Source organism: Chelonia mydas, chromosome 5 (assembly GCF_015237465.2).
Source record: "Chelonia mydas isolate rCheMyd1 chromosome 5, rCheMyd1.pri.v2, whole genome shotgun sequence".
NCBI lineage: Eukaryota > Metazoa > Chordata > Testudines > Cheloniidae > Chelonia > Chelonia mydas.
In genome coordinates this window covers 37134772-37158980 of record NC_051245.2, presented here as the reverse complement: position 1 = coordinate 37158980, position 24209 = coordinate 37134772, and the positions used below count along the sequence as shown (strand labels likewise).

Genomic DNA, 24209 nt, shown 5'->3' with positions numbered 1-24209 from the left:
TGGAACTAGTAAGAAGATGGTCTGATGGAAACTGTAGATTGGTGCTGTCCTATGGCATTACCTCATGGCCTGAGGTAGCCCTGCAGATACACTATCCTCAATTCTTTCTTCATTATTTGTAATGAATTACTCTCAGGCTGGAGTACTTAAACAAGATTTCCCACTTTGTGGGGCCTTATTTACCTAGTCTTTTCCCCAAAACATACTTTTAGCCATCAGGTCCCACCCTTCTCCTGTCTTCAGTAGTGACACACTTCTCCTTCTTGGGACCTCTGTCCAACTGGTCAGGCCTCTCCTCCTGGGCTCAGGAGTCCCACAGTCCTCCTCCTTAGGCTCTTCATTAATTCAAGCTAGATGAAGCATTAAGACCAGCTTCTCCTTCAGCTGGTTCCTCACCTACTATTTGTAGTTCAGTCCCTTCCCTTCCATTGCTGAGAGAAGTTGGTGAGTAGCAGACCTTCCCCTGCTAGTATGCCTCCTGTTGTGAAGGAACAGACAGAATATATACAGCCTTCTTTCCCATAGCTTGTCCCAGTTGGCTGGGGAGAGGAGAGTCTTGACCCCAACCTGCACTATAAGACTCCTGGCCCAAGGCCCTTAATGAAATAGTAGCCCGAGTTTTCCCTAAGCATTAACTATATTCCTCTTCAAACATCTTCCTCTTTATTAATACATTCCTATGCCATTCGCTATGTTTTGCCTTCTCTAAGGGTATATCTACACTGCAATTAGACACCCATGGCTGGCCTGGGTCAGCTGACTCTGGCTTGTGGGGCTTGGGCTAAGGGGCTGTTTAATTGCAGTGTAGATGCGCGGGCTGGAGCTAAGAGGGTCGCAGAGCTTGAGCTGCCCCCTGAGCCTAAACATCTACACCACTATTAAACAGCCCCTTAGCCTGAGTCCCCCAAGCCTGAGTCAACTGGCATGGGCCAGCCGTGGGTGTCTAACTGCAGTATTGACAACCCCAGAAGTCAGAGGAAACTTTAAAGGATACACCCTGGAACAGGTGTTGCCTGACCCTACTACTTTAAAGGGGAGAGTCACCCTGTTACAGTAATGCAGATAAAATGTAGAACTGTAAAATGTAGAAAGTCCATAAAAAGAAAAGGAATACTTGTGGCACCTTAGAAACTAACAAATTTATTTGAGCATAAGTTTCCATGAGCTACAGCTCACTTCATCGGATGCATGCAGTGGAAAATACAGTGGGGAGATTTTATATACACAGAGAACATGAAACAATGGGTCTTACCATACACACTGTAACAAGAGTTACATAAAGTTGCTGCTAACAGAAAAATTATTCTGTTGCTCTAAAACATTAAATCTGCAAAGTCAAGAACTAAAAAGTTAGGAAATGCCAGAACTGAAGTTGCTCATGCAATCTAAATTTGTCCCTTTGTGTGTGTGCACTGTGATAGCAGATAGCCCAGCATTGCATAGGAAGTCTGTGGCAGAGCCAGGAATAGAAGTTAAGTTTCCTGCATTCCAGTCCCGTGCCTTAAAAATAAAAGAAAAAGTGACCATTTTAAACGTCATGTTCCCCCCTGAAAATTATCTAAACAAAAGTTCTGGTCCTGCAACTGGATCTGTGTGGTGAACCCTTGAACTTATGCAGAATCCTACTGATTTCAACGGGTCTTTGCACAGGGGCAGAAATCCCTCATGGATCTGTTTCCAGCATCATGGTCTAAAATGAAAACTCAGGCCCATTAGTCCAAATTTAGTTGATACCATTACAATAGGGAAGAAAGTGGCTTTTGGGAAGGAGAAATAATAAATGTTGTCCAACTAGTAGAGAGAAGATGTTTATAGCCCTATTTTCATTTCATTTTATTTTATTGTATTTTCATTTATGTTTTTAGGAATTGGTTTTGTAGTAGAATTCATTGTTCAACCCCCTTCAAAACAGTCTATTAAACACCATTTAATGTTTTTTGGCTTTTAAAAAATATATACTTTGATAGAAATAAGATTTCATCTTTGTCTCACAACACACTCAGACTAATATTATACATACATATACTAATCAGTATCTTTTACACTTGCATAGACCATGTAAGTGCTCCCTTTTTATTATGTGATACAAAAACACACTGTGTTCTATTATCCATTTATAAGTAGTGGTATGGCTGTGGGTGCCTTTACCTGAGAATTGTCCTCTTTTTGAGCAGTATGAATAATAAAAACAGTAAAGCTAAATCTACCAATCCAATGAAATGGAGTTAATTTGGAGAGTAACTGGGAGTGCCAAGTACCCCTTTCAAAGTATGCAATATGGCCTGAAATTGAATTCCCCTCTCATGCAAAACATTTAATCTCTTATTTTACTCTACAGACATCAGACTATTAACAGACCCATACTTTTTTAGTTTATTACAATTTCCATGACATAATCTGACTGACTACACAAAGCCTAATCACAAAAACAGGCGTTGTCCATAGCAACAATAGCAGCATTACTGACTAAACCACAAAGTAGTCTTCTCCCTTGCAAGCCAATCTTTGGATTATCTTTGCCCACCCAAAGAATAGAAGTTTTGTCTTATATTCACATGAAAAAACCCCATACCTGTGGTATTTTCTACATGCTCTTTACCAGTTTCCCATAAAATAAAATGTTCACTTTTTAATTGCAGCAGATAGCCTGCTTTTGTGTATAAGACAGTAGCCTAGGCTCCAAAAAGAAAATGTGTTAAAATTAAACTTAAAATTAGAAACCAATATGGTAAAATCTTACTGTAAATCAAATGTTCCACATTTTTTTTATCACATTCGTTTGGATTGGATTGAGTAGCATTTTCTTGTTGCAATTAAAACATGTTAATAAAATACAAATGCCAAACATATACTATACTGTAAAGATCTGACATAATTTTTCTTTTATCTTTCAAAAAAATTCAGCTTTGTACATTGTAACTTGAGGAAAAATTGACCTTCTTGTTGTTGTTGTTTCTAAGGAGCTGTTTTGAAATGTTAAAGTAAAAAATAGAATTGTCCATTCAGCTGAATATCATCTGATTTAAGAGCCTATACACTTTTGAATTTCTTTTTTAAAAAAGAGAGACTGTTGCATCAAGTTTTGGCCCATTCTGTTCCCCACAGCCTTTTGCACATTGAGTGGCAGGGTGCTTATGGTTTTCATTACTATTTTGCGTGGCCAATCATGTAATGCCTTCCTCACCTAAGCATCCTATTCATGTGATTAATCCCACTGATTTAAATGGAACAACTCGCATGATTAAGGGGTTGAAGGATCAGGCCCTTGATTTATTTTTGAGCCAAAGGTGCTCTTTTAATTTGTATATTCACAGTGTAGACCCTGATCCTTCTCGATGTGAAACCAGTGGATGTAGGATCAGGCCCATTATCTCAACTCTACTGCTCCTGGGTGTTCTATAACCTGGTTGTAAAGGCCTCAGTAAAGAGGTTTGTTTCCCCTCTAATATATTAATTTTGTAGCTTGTTACTTTTTATGACTCTCTTATCTTAAACTACTGTTGTACCACAGAATAGCTGAGAATAGTCATCACATGCTTCCTTAATCTAAATCGTTATTCCTTCCATACATTCTTCTATGTGTAGTACTTATCATGTGGTATGCTCAAATAAATGATTTGGGATGACTTTTTTAATTAGACACACTAAAGTCCATGTTGTAATGTTTTTTTTAGGCATTTACTTTTTCCTACTTTGTGTTGGACCTGTAGTTTGGAGTTTCCTCCTATCAGACAAGAATGCCTTTTAAACAGTGAAGCACAAAACTGCACACATGAAAAACAGAACTGTTTTCTTACATATCATGTGCAATGAAAAATATTAAGAGATTTGTGCTGCCCCATTTGGCTGTCATAAAATTTTCAGTATGCAGTGCAGCTGTCAGTCCCATGATATTAGAGAGGCAAAGTGAATGAGTTGTAGCACGAAAGTTTGTCTCTCACCAGCAGAAGTTGGTCCAATAAAAGATATTACCTCACCCACCTTGTCTTCTAAAATTTTCAGTACACTGGAGAAAATTGTTCTCATGATGGCAAAAAAATCATTTTCCCTTTTGTGAGGGCTAATCCAATTTCCATAGGCATCAATAAGAAGTTGGATTAAGCTCTATTTTTGAATGTATTTAGGTACCTAAAGATGCAGATAGGTGCTCTGGAAAATCCCACTAGGCACCTAACTACATATTTAAGTATCTAAATACCTTTGAAAATGTGGTCCTAGGTCTGTTAGAATCCACATGCATATTTTAATACATGGCCATGTCCCTAGGCCCATCAATTTATTGTGCTTAGGTGGGCAATAGATTATTTATTGAAAATGCCAGAGTACAACTGTGCTTGTGATTGGGTGTGCAATCACTTGTTCTTGTCTCTTTTCCTTGAAAATATAGTTCTTAATGTCTGTCTGCCTGAGACTGGTCTATGGAAAATTGTTACCTAATTTGAAGACTATCAGTAATTTAGTTATTTCTGTAATTTTAGTAATTTAAAATGTCCTTTTTTTTATACACTGGTTCTGCTGATGCCAAAGATATAACAGATTTCAAAAGGCTTCACTTGTGAAATAAAAATAGTACAATAGACTCTGTGCTGCAATTCCATGACATTTTCCGAATCAGTTGAGGGAAGTGTGCAACCGTTCCCTCCATGCTTATCTCCAAGTACATGCCCACCAATTTTAGTCCCCACATGATCTTCCTTTGAAACTGTTTAGTCACCTACTGCAGCTCAGTGCCACTCTTTCCCACAGTCTCCACTGTAGGGGGGATGTGGCTGCTAGAAAGGATGTGTAGCTAGTCAGTGCTGCTACTGCACTTGGGCAATCCTTGACGACTACTACCGCAATTCCTTGAGGCTGTAGAGATTACAGCCGAGAGGTGGGAAGGGGCAGGTATGGAGTCTTGGGTGGAGTGTGGGCAGGGCCAGGGACAGAGTGGGGCCTTGGGGGAAGAGGTGTTGTGAGGACAGGGCTGGGGGTGGAGTGGGGGTGGGAAGAAGTGGGGCAGGGCCTGGGGCAGAGTGGGAGCAGGAAGAGGAGGGGCAGAGGTGGGGGCTTGAAGGAAGAGGTGGAGTGGGAGTGGGGCCTGGGGTAGAGCAGGGGTCAGGAACTCCCCAAGTAGAGAGGAATTTGGTGCCTCTGTAAAAAGGTTGATAACTAGTTCACTAGACTGGCTAGATGCAAGCAATTATTCTTTTAACACATTCTGGACACTACCAGAAAAAACTAAAAAATAAACACTGCTTTCAGTTCATTTTATCCCTAGTTAATTGTTTCTTTTTGTCTGTTTTTCTTACTCCCATACTATGCTCCTCCAGTTTAAAACCAGGTATCATGGAATCCTCTACAGCCTTGAATCTCTCCCTCATCCAGAAGTCTGACAGTCCCCATTTACAGAGCATTGCTTGAATGCTGCAGTGAGAATACATGCTTCAGGAAATGGAAATATGATGATATAGTATCCATTTTTCACCAATTTCACTGGCTTCCAAGATTCTCCTGATCTTCTCTCCGCTTAGGCCAGGTCTACGCTAAGAAGTTAAGTTGACCCAGCTATGTCACTTAGGGAAGTGAAAAATCCATACCCCGAGTGAGTTAGTTAAGCAGACCTAACCCCCAGTGTAGACAGTAATAGGTTGACAGAAGAATTCTTCCATCATCCTAGCTACCGCCTCTCATGGAGGTGGATTAACTATGCCAATGGGATAACCCCTCCCATCGCTGTAAGAGTGTCTACATGTGAAGCACTACAGTGTGGCACAGCTGCAGCACTACAGTTGTGCCGCTGTAGTGTTTCAAGAGTGGACAAGTCTTTATGCTGTATCTCTGTTACTCCATACCCCTCTCAACTTTTCCAGTCTTGAAATATTGGTCTCTTCTCTGCAAATATCCATATCCCCGGGGGAGGGAGGGTTCCCTCTTTCACTTTTGCAGTCCTTTCTATCTGAAATTGTCTGGCCCCCTCAAGCCACTGAGTCACTTTTCCTGTTCATATTTTGCTTTACAAGTCTTCCTTTTCTCCTTAGTTTATAGATGACTGACCGTTCTCAGGCTATGCAGGACTGCGAGTCACCTTGTTACCCCATACCACCAGTGAGAAGGAGTCTTGCTTGTGCTTAGCTGACACCAGTCTGTTAGACACTAAAACATTCTTATCTGGGCTATGCCAGTCCTTCCTTTGCCCTCATCTAGCAATAGGTGCACCTCCGTCCCAGAGTCCCTTTGAAATATTCTCCTGTGATATCCAACCCCTGATATTGACTACTCACAGAAATACTAGGTTTGCTGTCCTATGCCAGCCCTTCCTTTGCCCTTACCTTACCTTCTCAGGACCTGCACTTGGCTTCACATTATAGCACCTCTATATATTTATAGTGAAAACAAAAATAAGTTTATCAAAGATTCAAGACATGAAGTAGAATATTGGAAACAAATGGTTACATATAAAACAAAAGCATAACATGCTTTCTAGAGACTAAACTTAACTTTTTATGAGATAAAACTTCTTTAGTCAGGTGGTTAACCTGTTAATTTTCTTCAGCTTTTTCAACAAGGTTGGCTAAGATCCCATTTTCATGAATGTAAAATATTTACTTCCTAGGTGCAAGACCATGGGGCCTTTGCCTTATAGATATACCCCCCAAAGTTAATTGTTTTGGCACACAGCCAGGATAACCCTCATGGCTTCTTTTTTTCCTGTGTGCTGGTTCTCTGTTGACTTCACATCTGTTTGTTAGCTTTGTATGTAAATAGGCATCCATTGTGTTAGCTTACAATGCTTAATTAACATCCTGACAGAGAGAGAGAGATGAATAAACATCTCTTGTCTGACAGAACCTTTTTTTCACTGCTACTCATGACTAATACTGAAACAGACTCTAAAACCCTATTTTCAGTGTATATATACATAACTCCTTACATTATATCTGTACACATGTTTCACAATGATATCAATAACCAGTGTGACACAGGCTTTCATTTGAGACCACACATGACATTCTTTGGTAAACTAGAATGTACATACCAGACTCATGATATTTCTATAACTGCCCTGGCAGTTGGCAGTAAGGGGGTCTTAGGACACAATGACTCTATCTACAAAGGATATTGTGGCACTTTTTTTAAGGGATACTATGTTAATAAATAGTCTTGTATTTTGATATATGTAATTATATAATAAAATAATGTCACCATAATCATATATGCAAATTAGTTTGTACCTAGACACTGCATTTTCATGTTTGTTTAGCCTGTTAGTATATTTAATCTACTTCTACTTTTTATCTTATCGAATTGTGTTTGTACTTTGAATCTGTTAGAACAGACAGACATAGCAGAGACGGCTATGGTTGTTTCTGCTTTTCATATTTAATACAGAAATCTGAGACTGTCAGCCTTTAACATCTTATTACTTTGTTTAGCATAATCAACATCTTTGGAAAGTAAAGGTTATGTCAATTTCAAAAACGTTGAATGTTTGATTTTCATTTTATATTTGTAAATGGTGGGTGGAGTATGAGTATTATTTGCTGGTAGTTATCTCTAGATTTTCAGCAATGCTTTTGTAAAGAGATTCTAGTTCCCTGCTGTGGGGCCAGAACCAAAGGCTAAAAAATGGAATGGAACAGTACAGTGTTAAAAGATCAAAATAGTAGCCCGCAGTATATTTGTATGCCTGGTGAGCAGGAAAGGGTATCTTCATGTTATAAAGTAAGCAACAGGGCACAATCAGTATTAGAGCAAAAGAAAACAAAAAATGTGCACACAAATAAAAAACACTTACAGTTTTAACAAATTTTGCTTTAATCCAGCCAGTGGTTTAATCACTTGAGCTTTGCATGTGGTGTGTGAGTGAACTAGAAGCAAAGATGAAATCTAGCTTGCTGTAATATCTAGTTTTGACATAAGGCCTACCTATGCAGCTGTGATCAAAATAAAACTTGAACATTAGGTTTAACTAGGGGTATTCAGTCTATAAATTGTGTTCAGTCTATACATTGCTTAGACATATGCTATATTAGGTTGTTCCTAAAAGCAGTACCAATATTGTGCTCTGAATATGTGATATGCATATATTTCATGTTAAACTATGCTGTCTAGAAAAAATAATTATTTTCTTTGGATAAGCTTAATAGGTTACCTTCAACAACCTCCTTCCATTCTTAGTGGTTAGAGATGGACCCAGCAGATTAACTCATCAGTCAAAAAGCAGTCACAACAACAACTAAATCATAGAATCATAGAATATCAGGGTTGGAAGGGACCTCAGGAGGTCATCTAGTCCAACCCCCTGCTCAAAGCAGAACCAATCCCCAATTAAATCATCCCAGCCAGGGCTTTGTCAAGCCTGACCTTAAAAACTTCTAAGGAAGGAGATTCTACCACCTCCCTAGGTAACGCATTCCAGTGTTTCACCACCCTCCTAGTGAAAAAGTTTTTCCTAATATCCAACCTAAACCTCCCCCACTGCAACTTGAGACCATTACTCCTTGTCCTGTCCTCTTCTACCACTGAGAATAGTCTAGAACCATCCTCTCTAGAACCACCTCTCAGGTAGTTGAGAGCAGCTATCAAATCCCCCCTCATTCTTCTCTTCTGCAGACTAAACAATCCCAGTTCCCTTAGCCTCTCCTCATAAGTCATGTGTTCCAGACCCCTAATCATTTTTGTTGCCCTTCGCTGGTCTCTCTCCAATTTATCCACATCCTTCTTGTAGTGTGGGGCCCAAAACTGGACAGAGTACTCCAGATGAGGCCTCACCAATGTCGAATAGAGGGGAACGATCACGTCCATCAATCTGCTTGCTATGCCCCTACTTATACATCCCAAAATGCCATTGGCCTTCTTGGCAACAAGGGCACACTGCTGACTCATATCCAGCTTCTCGTCCACTGTCACCCCTAGGTCCTTTTCCGCAGAACTGCTGCCCAGCCATTCAGTCCCTAGTCTGTAGCTTCCATCCTAAGTGCAGGACCCTGCACTTATCCTTATTGAACCTCATCAGATTTCTTTTGGCCCAATCCTCCAATTTGTCTAGGTCCCTCTGTATCCTATCCCTGCCCTCCAGCATATCTACCACTCCTCCCAGTTTAGTATCATCCGCAAGTTTGCTGAGAGTGCAATCCACACCATCCTCCAGATCATTTATGAAGATACTGAACAAAACCGGCCCCAGGACCGACCCCTGGGGCACTCCACTTGACACCGGCTGCCAACTAGACATGGAGCCATTGATCACTACCCGTTGAGCCCGACAATCTAGCCAACTTTCTACCCACCTTATAGTGCATTCATCCAGCCCATACTTCTTTAACTTGCTCACAAGAATACTGTGGGAGACCGTGTCAAAAGCTTTGCTAAAGTCAAGAAACAATACATCCACTGCTTTCCCTTCATCCACAGAACCAGTAATCTCATCATAGAAGGCGATTAGATTAGTCAGGCATGACCTACCCTTGGTGAATCCATGCTGACTGTTCCTGATCACTTTCCTCTCATGTAAGTGCTTCAGGATTGATTCTTTGAGGACCTGCTCCATGATTTTTCCAGGGACTGAGGTGAGGCTGACTGGCCTGTAGTTCCCAGGATCATCCTCCTTCCCTTTTTTAAAGATGGGCACTACATTAGCCTTTTTCCAGTCATCCGGGACTTCCCCCGTTCGCCACGAGTTTTCAAAGATAATATCTGTATGCTTAAATTATTGATTATGTTGACTGGAACTGCTGCAGCAATTCTAGTGTCATTCCCACCTATGCGTTAGAAAAGATTAGATTTTGATGTTAAACTATCAAGTCACGAGGCCTGCCTAACCATATTCAAAGAAGTGGTCGGCATTCCTTTCTGGTTTTGGCAGGTTGTGGGAATCCAGACCTACAATGTTTATAGTAGGAAAATCAGAAATGTGTCTGTTCAAAGAGACCCAAATAGCACTGCTTATCAGTTAATCATGTTTATTTTCAGAGGAAGATGGAAATTATTTAGAGCGCATGTCTCCATCATACTACCATTTTTAAATAAACTGTATGTAGCTTAGGAGAGATGAATGATTTGCCCCTCCCCATTGTGTAGTTTGCTTGTAAAGGTTTATACTGTGGGAGGAGAAAGGTGCTGTATAAGTCACTTTGCAAGATTCCTTCCCTCCTCCTCCAATCTAGAGTAAACAGTCTCTGTTTAAACTGTTGTGTGCTTATGGTGTAGCATTAGAAATAGTTGTTATTCAAGTTAAACTTTGACTTTTTGTTACAATGGGGACCACTTGCATTTGTAGCCTTAGAGTAAACCTTTTCATTTAACTTCATGAGAGTGAATTAGTTTGAGAGTTTTCATTGTATGTAGACAGGTTTCAGAGTAGCAGCCGTGTTAGTCTGTATTCACAAAAAGAAAATGAGTACTAGTGGCACTTTAGAGACTAACCAATTTATTTGAGCATAAGCTTAAGTGACCTGTAGCTCATGAAAGCTTATGCTCAAATAAATTGGTTAGTCTCTAAGGTGCCACTAGTACTCCTTTTCTTTCATTGTATGTATAAACCCTAGGCATTGGCATCAATCAGTGAAGATAAGGTTTGTTTGTTCAACAGATTCTTAAAACTCTTGGATTGTGAAGACAACTTTATAAAGATTGATGGTGTTGGACTGCAATTTACAAAGTATACAAGTCCAAAATATATTATAAAATGTCAGACATATATGCACTTTAATTGGTCAAAATCAATAAAACTGAATATGTTAAAACTACCTGTCATATATGCTTTGCAATTTTTTTTTTTAAATCACATTGCTGTTTCCTCCAAGCTTTCTCTTTTGGTGAGGGAGGAGAGGATAAATCTTTATGGGAAGTTGTTAGAGTCGCTAGAAAACCAAAGTTCAGAAAGATAACTTCCTGTCCCAGTGTGGAAAAAGCATTTCAATAGCTATTCGTCCTGGACTTTGACACTGTATAATGATCGAACTTTCATTTTTCCTAACTTCCGTTAAAAACAAAGGGCCTTATTGTGCTGCTATTCATACAGTGGCATTTCTTTAATGTGTGGCAAGGCCACAGTATGCCCGTTATACAGTGTATTGAGATAGTAGTGGTTGCTATGTTGACTAGTTTTAAGAGCATTATTTCAAATAATGGAAATAAGGCTACCGGTATGTAAGCCAAATTATTTTTGTAAGATCATACTAATTGAAGTGTGATCCTTTGTTCATTGAAGTAAATGACAACAGTCTTATTGACTTCAGTGGTGCAAGATCTGGCCCCAAATAGGGCAGTCTGTCCAGTCCTATGAGACCATTTCTGCTTTCTTGAAAATGCTTAAGTGTGAGTACAAGAGTACAGGGTTTCATAGCACAAGAGCACCTGGATTTTCATACATAAACTCGGCTGTTTAGAAAAATGATCAGGCTTATGTAGAGTCATTATCAGCTTTTTATAAACAAAGGAAGGGGGAATTAGGGAAAGGTAGTCTTCTTATCCTTTACAAAGCCTGTTTCATAATTTTTACTCTTTTCTCACATACCTTTTGAGGAGCTATGCTGAAGCTGTCATGCTTCTGGCAGAGGAGGCTTGGAAGACTTTGCTGTTGAGTGCTAAGTCTCTTTTGCAACTCAGTTTTGCCTTTGCAGGATTTCATGTGCCAACTAGAAACTAGGACAGAGAACAGAAACTTCCTCTCCCACATAGCAGTGCACTCACTATCACTTAGCCATTGGGCAAGCCTGTCTACCATATTGAAAGCATGGTCACCATGTGGATGTGTGGTGGGCTATACAAACCATATACAGTACCAAGCAAGAAGGTGTTAAAGAGCAGCTTTGGGATGAGGTAGCCCTGGCCCATTGCACCTGGGGGGCATATCAATCTTACTAGAGGAGCCTTAAGAAGGGAGAAGCTCATTTCAGAAGGGCCAAGCTTGGAGAAGATCATGGCAGAAAGACAAGCTACCTTAGGTTGGCTGAACTTGGGCAGCTGGAGGATCCAGATAGGACAGAGAAGTTGCTAGTCTTTATTTCTTTTCCTTTCCTCTGTTACCTTGAGGACTGAGTTTAGGGGCTGGGCCCTGAGACAGACCTCTGCTGAGAGTATAATCCCCTGGCACTGAGAACTTGGATCCATTGTAGGAAGTAGCTCCAAAGAAGGAGCAAGAGCTCTGACAAAACAGCCAGTTGCCACAAGTGTCCCAGGGCTGGAACCCAGAGTAGAGGGAGGTACTGAGTTCCCCCCATTGCATTAACATGAGGACGAGCTGGAAAACCCCAGACAGAAGGGGCCAGAAGGATTATTGGGCCTAGACCAGGACTGTCAACCTGGTATGAGCGCCTGGAACTATTGGGTGGAAACCCTGTTTTACCCTGGAAGAGGTGAGGTAAACGATGACCCACCTTGAGGGCCAAGTCACAAAGACCTGGCTGGGAGGATGTCACCAAGCATTTTAATAGACCTGGGCAGCAGGAGTAGGAGAATGAAATTCCACAATGCTTCACTTGGCCACAAGGTGGCTCACCAGTTGGTGAGTAACTTTGCCAGGGGACCTTTATAATTAAATGCTTTCTCCCCTGAGAGCTTGAATGCAAGGTAATGTAACTTAATGGGAGAAGCATATTGCAGTGATATAATATGCATATAACACTCTGCCACTCAGGAGATCTCTTGTATCTTGGTGACATTCTAGTACACAGGGAGTGTTCATTTTAAAAGAAATGGGGTGTTTGTTTCTGTGACCTGAAAGTAGGACACGTACCAAATTTAAATCAATAAGGGCTCTGATTCCAGTTCTGGCTTTGTCTGCTGTGGGTCATCATGTCAGTCTCAGAAAAAGTGTCTGATGTTTATAAAGAGTACTTTAGCTATTCAGGGAGAGAGGATTGAGTTTAATTTGAAAAAAATGCCCTCAGCACTGACTGAGGGAGGATTTGCAAGATCAGAAGAAAAATACAGCAGCACAGTGCCTTGTATAATTCCCAAAAGGAAAGCTGATCTTTTCTTCAGAATGAAATTCAATAGTAGTGTTACTGGAAAGGAATAAATAATGACCACTTTTATCATATGTTAAGAATTCACTTATAAAGACTGTATTGCATAATAGGGCAATTTTCAGCACTCACTAACTGTGCAAAGGAATAGGAATTATCTTCCAGATTAAGTAGTTGTGGGGACATAGGAAGATGTATTGACCTGTTAATTTAGAACACCTAATTAAACAGTTCTTGTGGCAATCATAGCCTGTTTTGTGTGTGTGTACAGGACAAAGCAATTTCACTTTCTTTTGTATTATTGAAGAAGATGAACATATTCTTCTTTCTTGCGGTCTTGTTTAGGTAACCGATTGTGGTGTAGAAGATCAGTGGACTTTTTTTATATTTATTTTGTTCTGTTGCTTGTTTGTTACCTTAAAAATGTTTTGCAATTTTCTTCTGTGAGTGATTGGATTGCAAAGATAAACATTGTAGATGAGGTTGGAGGGGAGGAGGAAGATGTTCAGCATTCCCCCACCTCTCCTTTCAGCCTATTTTAAAATTCAGGAATAAGCAAACGGAAAGAATAACAAACAATACGGACACGCATCTGACGTCTAAGCCCTCCTCCTAGTGCTTTTTATGTACATAGCCAGAAGCCGCTCAAGCAGCTGCAGCGCGTTAGTTCCAATAGTTTAACAGGCAGCTTTGTAGCTCTAACAGAAAGCCGTACTAACGCAGTTTCTTCCCTCCATGTTCACTTGCAATGATAGCTAGTAAGTGATTTTTGGCAACGGGATTGTCAGAGGAGTGGTAATGTTTAATAGGTTTCGGTGGAGGAGTTAGTTGCTTTTTTCTTTGCAGATCGTTATCTATAAAGAGACGCGGAGGGCAGGCAACACCATGTTGAAAACAGAATAGGCTGCTGAGTCGGAGTAGAAGCTCTGCACGGTTCTCTGGAACTGAATTAACAAGGAAATATTTTAAACAACCAAAACAAATATCACATTACTGTATTATTAAAGCTACTTGGGGAATATGGCTCAGCAGACAACAAGCCCAGACACCTTGACTGTACCTGAAGTTGATAATCCACAGTGCCAAAATCCATGGCTGAACGAGGATCTTGTAAAGAACCTGAGGGAAAACCTGTTGCAGAATGAAAAGTCCAAGACATCCAGGAAGTCTTCATCTGTTTCACCCAGGTTCTCTCCAGTCACTTCTCCTAGAAATTCTCCAAGGCTCTTACGCAGGATGCTTTTGAATAGCAACATACCAAAACAGCGGCGTTTCACTGTGGCACATACATGGTAAGAATTGTGCATGTTGACGGAAGAGATTACATATAGGGTTAACTTTTGGCCTCTGCAGCAGAGCAGTGCTTACTTTTGCATGGAAAGCTTTTTTTTAAAAAAATCTGTATTGTTTCAGCATTATTCCATAAATATAAAATAATTCATAGTAAATCTGGGCAGGAATCTTTCGGATGGGTGTTAAGAATAGTTTAAGAACGCCAGTCACTCAAAGTTGACGTCAGGTGTGAAGTTTATCAAAATAAATTCTATTCTAGATATACAATGAGAATACACAGTATTGGTGTCAGGATGACTTTTTCTCTCTGATTTTCTTAGGAAATTTCCTTCTCCCCTGCTGCCCCCCACTTCTCAGGCATTCAAACAAGGACAATAAAAAGTAAATGTATTTGACCTTCTGCTGTTCAAGTCAGAGTGACTAGGCAGAGATTTTTGTGTGTGTGTGTGTGTGATTTTTATCTTTTTAAAAAATTGTCATATTTATAACCTCCTAAGTAGAAGATTAGGTCTCCATAGCGTTCAAATTTAGTAGAACTTGGTGGTAGTGGAGGGGCTAGTCCTGTGTATGGAGTAGTTGTTCTTGTTAAAATAATTATTGTAATAAATACAGGAAAAGACAAAGTAATTCCCCATGTTAAATATTTATCACTCTTTTGATGTGTGTGGTTAGTTAGATGAAAAACATTCATATGTATTGAATCCCTCTACTGTGTACGAATAGTATGCTTTCATATTTATTATCTTTCAGAATGATAATTGTATTCTTGTACTTCAAGAAATAATGCACTGGTATTTGCTGAGATGGTCTTGTCATCTTTGATATGCTCTGTCTTTGTGGTATTAGTGTAAAGGGAATAAGCTTACAGCAGAAAGTGATGTTAAAGGGTGGCATGTTTTAATCAGTGAATGGATCAGTAATATTGATTTCAATAGTTGAATTAAATTAATTGCAGAACGTAGCCATATGTTTATGCGCTGTGGTGAGTGTGTGCATATACTGCAGTTTGTGTGTGTGTGCATACATAAGTACAACAAAAAGTGCATTTAATGTAGAAATGGTAAAATGTGCCTACGGCCTAATCAGAATCAACAATACATGTTAAAATGACACACATGCAGCATGGCGACCAGGGAAGGGATTTAGACATTACTGTAGGAAGACGACTTAAAGTAATTAGTGAAGTGTGTGGATATAGTGTTGAGAGAAAAAATAAAACAAAAAACAAGCAAGATTCAGGAAGGCATGGAGAATAAAAAAAAAAATCAAAAGAACTGCAGTTATACAGGGTGCTTGTTTAGACCTGCATTAGAATAACAGGGTACCTTTCCATTGGAGAATATTATTGCTCCTTGGAGAGGAGAAGAAAACAATGTTTCCAAAGTTTAGGAATGTTTGTTTTCAAAGAAATGTACCTGATAAGAAGGCATTACAAATATGTTAGAGAAAGCTGAATAAAATTAAGTGTCTTCTCCCCTTGATCAATGTACATAAAATCCAAAAGATATCGAACTGTTCATATTAGTTATGGGTTCAACAACTTGGTGAACAGCTTATAAATGAGTAAATCAAGGTAAAAACTGAATTTGGATAGAATTGTTTCCACAAGGGTTGAAACCAAAATTAATTTGTCAAGAAAAGTCAACAAAGAAAATACAGTATTTTTTGGTTTGGGGTTTTTTTTTTGGTAATAAACTTGTAAGAAGTTGAGCAATGGAGAATGCTTAGTATCTCATAATTGACTCTCTCCTGTTGAAGCTATTCAACTATGTATTACCCAACAGTCATTGGAGCAGAAATTAGAATCTGGGTGTCCCCCTTCCTAGCTGAGTGCCCAGCCACCTGACTATAAAGTTTCTTTCTCTCTCTCTGGCCCAATGACTGTTCAAATATTTTATACAAAGTGGAACAGCTTCAACAGGAAAGAATGAAAGAGACTCACCCTAGGTCAGAGGTTCCCAAACTTGGTTCGTGGCTTAGAATCATAGAGTCATAGAATATCAGGGTTGGAAGGGACCTCAGGAGGTCATCTTGTTCTGGGTAAGCCCCCGGGAATGGCGAACTGTGTCCACTGGGAGCTGCGAGCGGCCATACCTGTGGATGCTCAGGAAATGCATCCGATGAAGTGAGCTGTAGCTCACGAAAGCTTATGCTCAAATAAATTGGTTAGTCTCTAAGGTGCCACTAGTACTCCTTTTCTTTTTGCGAATACAGACTAACACGGCTGCTACTCTGAAACCAGGAAAACAAAGCGTCTCCCAGCCCACCAGGGGCTTACCCTGAACAAGCTGCAAACCAAGTTTGGGAACCCCTGACCTAGGTCATTCTCCTAGGTCTTCTGCCAATTTTTTTTTTTTTTTTGGCCCAGCTCTTTTTGTAATGCCAAAGTGAAGGCAACAAAAGCAATGAATTCTGAAAGGCATTGAAAGTTGTGAGTGTGAAAGTCTAGGGCAAAGTACAACATGGTGAAATGTTCTAGCTGCACCTAATCTGGAAAGTATAGTTGCACCAGTTAACTTGTAAATTATGTGGAAAATCTTCACCCCTTCTACCCCGCTCCAGCTCTCTTTCTCCAGGAAAAAGAACCAGCAAGGTGTGAAGGGGCCGTAAAAGCCCTATATCTGGCCGAGTGAAGATTCCCCTCATGCAGACACTTTGAAAGACAGCCGTAAAACTGCTTTCCAAAGACAAGCCCTAGCCCTTCTGTGCGTGGTATGCCAGGCCAGAGCTAAAGATATGTTTGGGGCAAGATTCCAGGCAATACTGTGGCCAATAAGGTAGCCTGGGGAGTCTGTCATAATAGGATATGTCTACGCTGAAATGTAATGAAGACATGGCAGCATAGGATTTATTGTGGGCTAGTTGCCACCGGGGACCCTGGATATGCACTCAAGTTTCTGGCCTGAGTCAGTGTCCATGCTGCCTCATCATCACTGTTATCGTTACCAGCACCAGTGCTACCTAGATTAAAGCTAGTGTGGGGAAGCCTACCCATGTTAAAATTACAGCTTAATTTATGGTAGGGATGTACCCTTAGGGCCGAGCACAGAGTCTCGCTGTAACTAATTAATCCTGAGCACTACCTTGGAGTGTTCCAGTTTAGGGTTGAGATTCTGTCCTTAAATGTCCCTTTACATGTTGTAGTGATATCTACCCTATCACTTTTAAATGTAAGAATCGAATGACAAATCTTGAGATTAGAAAGGCAAGGTCGGTGAGGTAATATCTTATATTGGACCAACTTCCATTGGTGAGAGAGACAAGCTTTCGAGCATACACAGAGCTCTTCTTCAGGTCTGGGAAATGTACTAAGGGCTTGTCTACACTTAAAACACTTGCAGCGGCACAAATGCCACTTAGCACTTCAGTGTCACTACCTAGGCCGATGGGAGGGGTTCTCCTGTCGGCATAGGTCCTCAAACTCTCTGAGAGGTGGTAGTTAGGTTGACAAGAGAATTCTCCTGTCAGCCTAGCACTAGATACACTGGGGGTTTGTTTAGCTCTGTTTAGCTGTGTTGCTCAGGGGTGTGGATTTTTCACAAGGCCTCAGAGTGTCACAGCTAAATACAAGGTGTAACAGATTGTTTCGCATAAGTAGTTAACGCATTTCAAGAAGGGACCATTCAAGGTGAAAAAGGCCTGGTAACACCTGAACGGTCATGGGGGGTGGGAGAAGGGGAGGGTGAAAAAAAGCTGGGGATGGGGGTTAGTGGGTTAAAGATCGTTGTAATAAGCCATAAATCCAGTGGTTATGTTTACACTGCACTTTCATCGGTAAAACTTTTGTCGGTCAGGGGGAGGTTTTTGCACACTCCTGACCTACAAAAAGTGCCGGTGTGGACAGCACTTTGTCAGTGGGAGTCACTCTCCTGCTATCAAAGCTACTGCTTCTTGTTGGGGGTGGCTTTATTTTGTTGGCGGGAAAGCTCTCTTCTGCCGACAAAGAGCGGCTACACTGCTTACCCAGTGTCTCTATTGAGTCCATGGTTTTTAGTGTCTAGCAAAGGTATGAATTTAAGACAGGTTAATCTTTTAAATGTGTTAACTTTTGAGGATAAGGACTGAGAGGTCACATATAGAGTGAGGCAGTTAAAGCATGTTGAAATAAGCATCATTTATCCTTCTGTGGATTATCTTCCTGATTTGTTTTGTTTGTGTACTTATATTTACTGTACATTTTCACTGGCTGGGCACCCCATATATCTTGTATTCTCCTTTTCCATACCTCCGTTTTTCTGCCCAGGGAATATTATGGTCTTTAGATTAATTTTTAAATGGTGCTGCTCTTTTCCTCACATAAATTATTTGTTTTCTACTTCTTGGACTGTTTCTCCTATTTTCTTGGTAGGTGACTTGCATTTTCACTAGTTCAGACAGTGGAAGTAGCTGCAACACTTATTTGACAGATAGATGAGACATAAACTGTAATAAATCTGAAAGTACCTTGTTTAAAACTACATCTACCAGATGTTCTTTTTTGTTTTCTTCCTTTTGGATACCAGTCACGCTGCTTGCTTTGTTCATATGATGCCTTCATAAAGGTCTGTGTGCACTTTCCAGACTTTTAAACGCTTGGTCATAGTACATCTGTTGGTGTTTTATATTGCTATTTGGGATGAAATGGACATCAAACTTTTTAAAAATATTGCCACGATTATTCTTCTATAAACACACATTATGTACAGACTTTGTGTTAATATTGTTGCGATTTGAAATCTGGTGAAGCACTTCTTTTACTCAGACTATTCCAGGGGTTTATCAAAGCAAAATTCTTGTGGAGAATGGGTCTTTGGTATTTTCTTTATTTATGCTGTTTCAAAATCCGTCAACTTTTGGTTAGAATAAGGAAAACAGTATTACTGATAAAGCCTCTATCTCTACCTTTGCTTCACTGTAGATCTTTTACCTAGAACAGTGGTTCTCAAACTTTTGTACTGGTGACCCCTTTCACATAGCAAGCTTCTGACTGTGATCCCCGCTTATAATTAAAAAACATTTTTTCATATATTAAACACCATTATAAATGCAGGAGGCAAAGCAGGATTTGGGGTGAAGGCTGACAGCTCATGACCCCCCACATAATAACCTTGTGACCCTCTGAGGGGTACTGATCCCCAGTTTGAGAACCCTGGACCTAGAACCTTCTCCAGCCCCTCTTCACTGTCTTTCTGCTGGAGATTTAAAGAAACAGTACACATCCTCACAAAACTAAACCCTCATAGCAACAAATATGACAGAATAGCAACAGCATCTGCTTCAGAAAAGAAAACTAAACAGAAATACTTTTCTAATAACAGATATATTGTCATTGTTCATGTGATCAAAAAATAAAAGATGAAGGATGAACCTTGAATTTAATTTATAAAATATAGATTACTCAAGGCTTCTGTGACATTTAACTGAATCAGTTAGAAGAGGCTTTGCAATTCACAAATATCTTGAAACAACATGTTCTTCATTTGTGGTGTATTGTTTCATTTTTACAGCTATTCAATGCTTTCTGTTTCCTTGCCATCAGGTTATATCAGATGAAGTCTTTGAGAGAGACTCATCCACATATAGCTGAACCTTAAAAGTCCTTTACAAGTAAAGTGATTTAAAGCTTTTTACAAAAATAAATAACCTTTTGTGCCTGAACCTGTTGATAGAATATTTGGGTGTCCTTCAGTTAAAAAAGGAGAAAGGTGGGCCATTTCCAGCAGTTAACAGGAACGGACCATTAACTGTTAACTGCTGGAAATGGCCCACCTTGATTATCACGACAAAAGGTTTTCTTCCCCCCCCCCCCCCCCATGCTGGTAATAACTCATCTTAAATGATCACTCTCCTTACAGTGTGTATGATAACACCCATTTTTTCATGTTCTGTGTGTATATAAATCTCCTCACTGTATTTTCCACTGAATGCATCCGATGAAGTGAGCTGTAGCTCACGAAAGCTTATGCTCAAATAAATTGGTTAGTCTCTAAGGTGCCACAAATACTCCTTTTCTTCATGGGGAAATAGTTTTACTTTGTGTAATGACCCATCCACTCCCAGTCTTTATTCAGACCTAATTTAATGGTATATAGTTTGCAAATTAATTCCAATTCAGCAGTTTCTCGTTGGAGTCTGTTTTTGAAGGTTTTTTTGTTGTAGTATTGCGACTTTTAGATCTGTAATTGAGTGACCAGGGATTGAATTGGAATTAATTTGCAAACTAGACACCCTCAGTAGGGAATAGAGTACCCTGAGGACATGTCAACAGAAGAACATCAACAGCACATGGAAGTAGATACTCTGGGAAGTCCTATCGCATAAATACTTGGGAACGAGAAGGAACTGGACAGCCAGTTACACAAATATGGTTACACAAATAATCCCCCTTTAAAATAATTGATTAGCTGTCTACGGGATCTAAACCGTGTGCCATCCCAACTCTTTTGCAGGGGAAAAACACTGTTAGCTGCCGTTGCTATCTGACATGCAGACACAAACCATGGCACTTACCGGTTACAAACTATGATAAATTGTTGTGTGGACAGGGTTGTAGTGGCATAATTTCCACCACCACTCATCCAAATGTGTGGAAGCCCTTTCATGTGAAGAGGATGTGGGTTTTAGTGAGAGGAAACAGCTGATAGAGCATCACTCTATGCAGTATCTCTTGTTAACCCATAGAAATCTCCATGGAACTCCTAGTGGAAGATACACTAACCCCATTGTTAATGTCTGTAAAACCCTGCTTTAGGGAAAGGGGAGACCCTCTGTCCAGACCTGGGCTCTATGGGATTTATCCACCAATCATGGGACATCCATGGGATTTAGGACCATGCCCCCTGGCCCAACCATGGATATGAAAGTCTCGTACATACCAATTGAAAGATTTGGTGGAACTCTGAGTGAAAACTGGTGTTTTTTCACTTAATTTTGTCCTTTCTATATTTTTATATAGGAGGGCATGACATGGCTCATATTTTTTTTTTTTTTGAGAGGGGTCTTCCATGTTGTCTTGAGGGGGAAGGCTATTGAACTTAATTTTTAGTCACCAGTCTGCTATAGAAATCTAGCTAATATTTGTTTGTGAGTGGTAGGTCCTTCTGACCTATGTAATTCTAACAGTATGTGAGCTGGGCTTCCAAATAGAAAAGTGAAAGTATGAGGGTTTGATAGGAGTTCCCTCTATGATAGCAGAGAAATTACTGAATAACTTACTCATGGCTTCGAAACAATGTTATAACTAATCCTTCCTAGTCTAATGGAAATAAAAATAATTAACTCATCCTAAACCTCCGTGTATATAATTTCAGACTTGGTAACATGAAAATTACATAAACTTTGAACAATTAAAAAAGGAATATGCTATTGCAACATTAATGGTGAAGACCTGAAACTTACACAGGTTAGACATGTTAACTCTCTTTCCCCCAAATATGCATTATATTGTTTTACCACTTACAGCATGTTGCGTTCATTTTAATGCCTTATAATATTTAAGTTACAACAGCTGTGAGAACTAGCAGGTACTAAAAGGTAAAGTAACCCTGCTAGTTTGTGTTTGACAAACTCAGCCATGTAAGGATTCATAGATCATTAGTCTAAAAGGAACTACTATGAATGATCATCTAATCTGACCTCATGTATAACATAGGTCACAGGATTTCCTTAAAATAATTCCTGTTTGAATTAGATTATCTGTTTGTTTTTTTTTTAAATATCCAAAATTGAATTAAAAATTGCCAGTGATGGAGCAACTACCATTGCCTTGGGTAAGTTGTTCAAATGGTTAATTACCCTATCTGCTAAAAATACATGCCTTAGTTCTCGTCTAAATCTGTCTAGTTTCCACTTCCAGCCATTGGATTGTGTTACATCTTTTTCTGCTAGACTGAAGAGCCCATTATCAAACTTGTTCCCCATGTAGGTTCTCTTAAACTGATCGAGTGACCCTTAACCTTTGCTTTTATAAGCTAAATAGTTTGAAATCCTTGAATCTCCCACTCTATGGCATGTTTTCCAATCCTTTAACCATTCTTGTGGCTTTCCTCTGAAACCTCTCCAATTATCAAAATCATTTTTAATTTATGGACTCAAGAACTGGACACGGTATTCCAGTAGCAGTCATATCATGCCATATAGGGAGGCAATATAACTCCTCTACTCCTACTCAAATTTCCCTTTTTATATATACACTGATCCCATTCTTTTGGACTTAGTATCTAACTTGGAGTTCATGTTCAGCTGATTATCTGCTATAATCCCTAATTCTTTTTTTGAGTTATTGCTCTCCAAAACAGAGTCCCTCGTTGTGTAAATATGTATAAATCTTTGTTCCTAGATGTATGCATTATATTTAGCCATATGAAAATACATATTGTTTGTTCTCACCCATTTCACCAAGAGATCCAGATCAGGCTATATAAGTGACCTGCCTTCTTCATTATTTACTACTCCCTCCACAATCTTTGTATCTTCTGAATACTTAATCGGTGATTGTTTTCTTTCATTTCTAAAAATGTTAAATAGTAGACGGCCAAGAATCAATCTCGCTAGATATACAGCTGATAAATGATGATTTCCTGTTTAGAAGTTATGTTGTGAAACGAGTCAGTTTGCCACTTTTTAATCCATTTTTAAAATGTGCCATTTTAATTTTGTATCATTTTATTTTTATAATCAAAATGCTGTGTGGTACCAAATCAAATGTTTTATAGAAAGTCTATATTACATCAACACAAATACAGTCATCAACTAAACTTGTAATCTCATAAAAACATCCCCAGTTAGGATTATCATTAATTATATTACCTTGTTTTAATTCTTTATTAATCTAGCCCCATATCAACCATTCCACTATTTTGTCCAGGATCAGTGTCAGGCTGACAGGCCTATAATATCCTGGGTTAATCCTCACGGCTAGTTCCCTCCTAAATGCACCCTATGCTGCCCCTACCTCCCAGCCCCTTTTCCCCTAGCTATCTCTAGGGTGGATGGGTATCAGGGCTTGTGGAAAGGGATGGGGGAAAAGAGGGAGACCAGTTGGAGAGAGAAAGATTTGACCTTTTCGTAGCTGTGTGAACAACCCCACTACATGTGTGTCACATTTGTGCATGTGAGAAAAGGTTTGTGAATAGATTAGAACTGTGAGAATTGGTGATTTGCGGGGGGGAGAGGGGGCCTTTATCTGGAAGTTCCAAAAAATCAAAGAAAAATTTTTTCAAAATTTTCATTGAAAAATTTTTGGTTGAATGAATTATTTTAAATAAAATTGAAAGAAATTTCAAAACAAAAAGTCATTTCAAATCAAAACATGTCATTTTAAAATGCTGAAATGTTTTTACATTTTCAGAATATTTTTTCCAACACAATTTGGTGACACTGAAACAAATTTGCAAAACATTTTGGTGTTGCCACATATGCATTTTTTTTTTTTTTGGCCAAAAAAATAGTTTCAGCTGAAAAATTTTGCCCCGCTCTAGAATGAATACTTCAGAAGTTCAAACCCTACAGCTTTATTCTCAGATCCTATGGTAGCCAGACTCTTCTTTTTCTCCACCAAGACTCCCCCTGTAACAAAGGAAAGAAAAGAAGTAAGGCCAAGTAGAGTCTTGGCTAGAGGAGTCAAAATAGCCTAGTTAATTAATTGCTAGTAAACTTGTAGAAACTGTGAGGCCTTATTAAAATAAACACAGGTGTATATATAGAGAGACGTATGTAAACATGGCAATTTAAATTTTTAATTAATTTAATATTTCCACATGGGGAAAATTATTATCTTGATTATTAAAACCCATAATGATCAGTTTTCTTTCTACTATATGTATTTTTGGACAAAACATTTTCCTACTTCTTTGTATTCACAATGAGTTAGTAAGATATATATTTCAGAGTAACAGCCGTGTTAGTCTGTATTCGCAAAAAGAAAAGGAGTACTTGTGGCACCTTAGAGACTAACCAATTTATTTGAGCATGAGCTTTCGTGAG

General features: G+C 39.4%; 1 protein-coding gene across 2 annotated transcripts in view; it reads left to right on the top strand.

Moving 5' to 3' along the window:
• PDE4D (phosphodiesterase 4D) overlaps window positions 1–24209 on the top strand; it is a 1166661-nt gene that overhangs the window by 491574 nt on the left and 650878 nt on the right. The window contains exon 1 of one of the 2 annotated variants that reach the window (XM_007053879.4): window positions 13880–14245. The exons of the other annotated variant lie outside the window; for it this stretch is intronic. Within the exon in view, the coding sequence (XP_007053941.1) occupies window positions 13974–14245 (272 nt within the window). The 5' untranslated portion in view covers window positions 13880–13973. Of the gene's footprint in view, window positions 1–13879; window positions 14246–24209 lie in introns of those variants that run through there. 2 annotated transcript variants of the gene reach the window in all.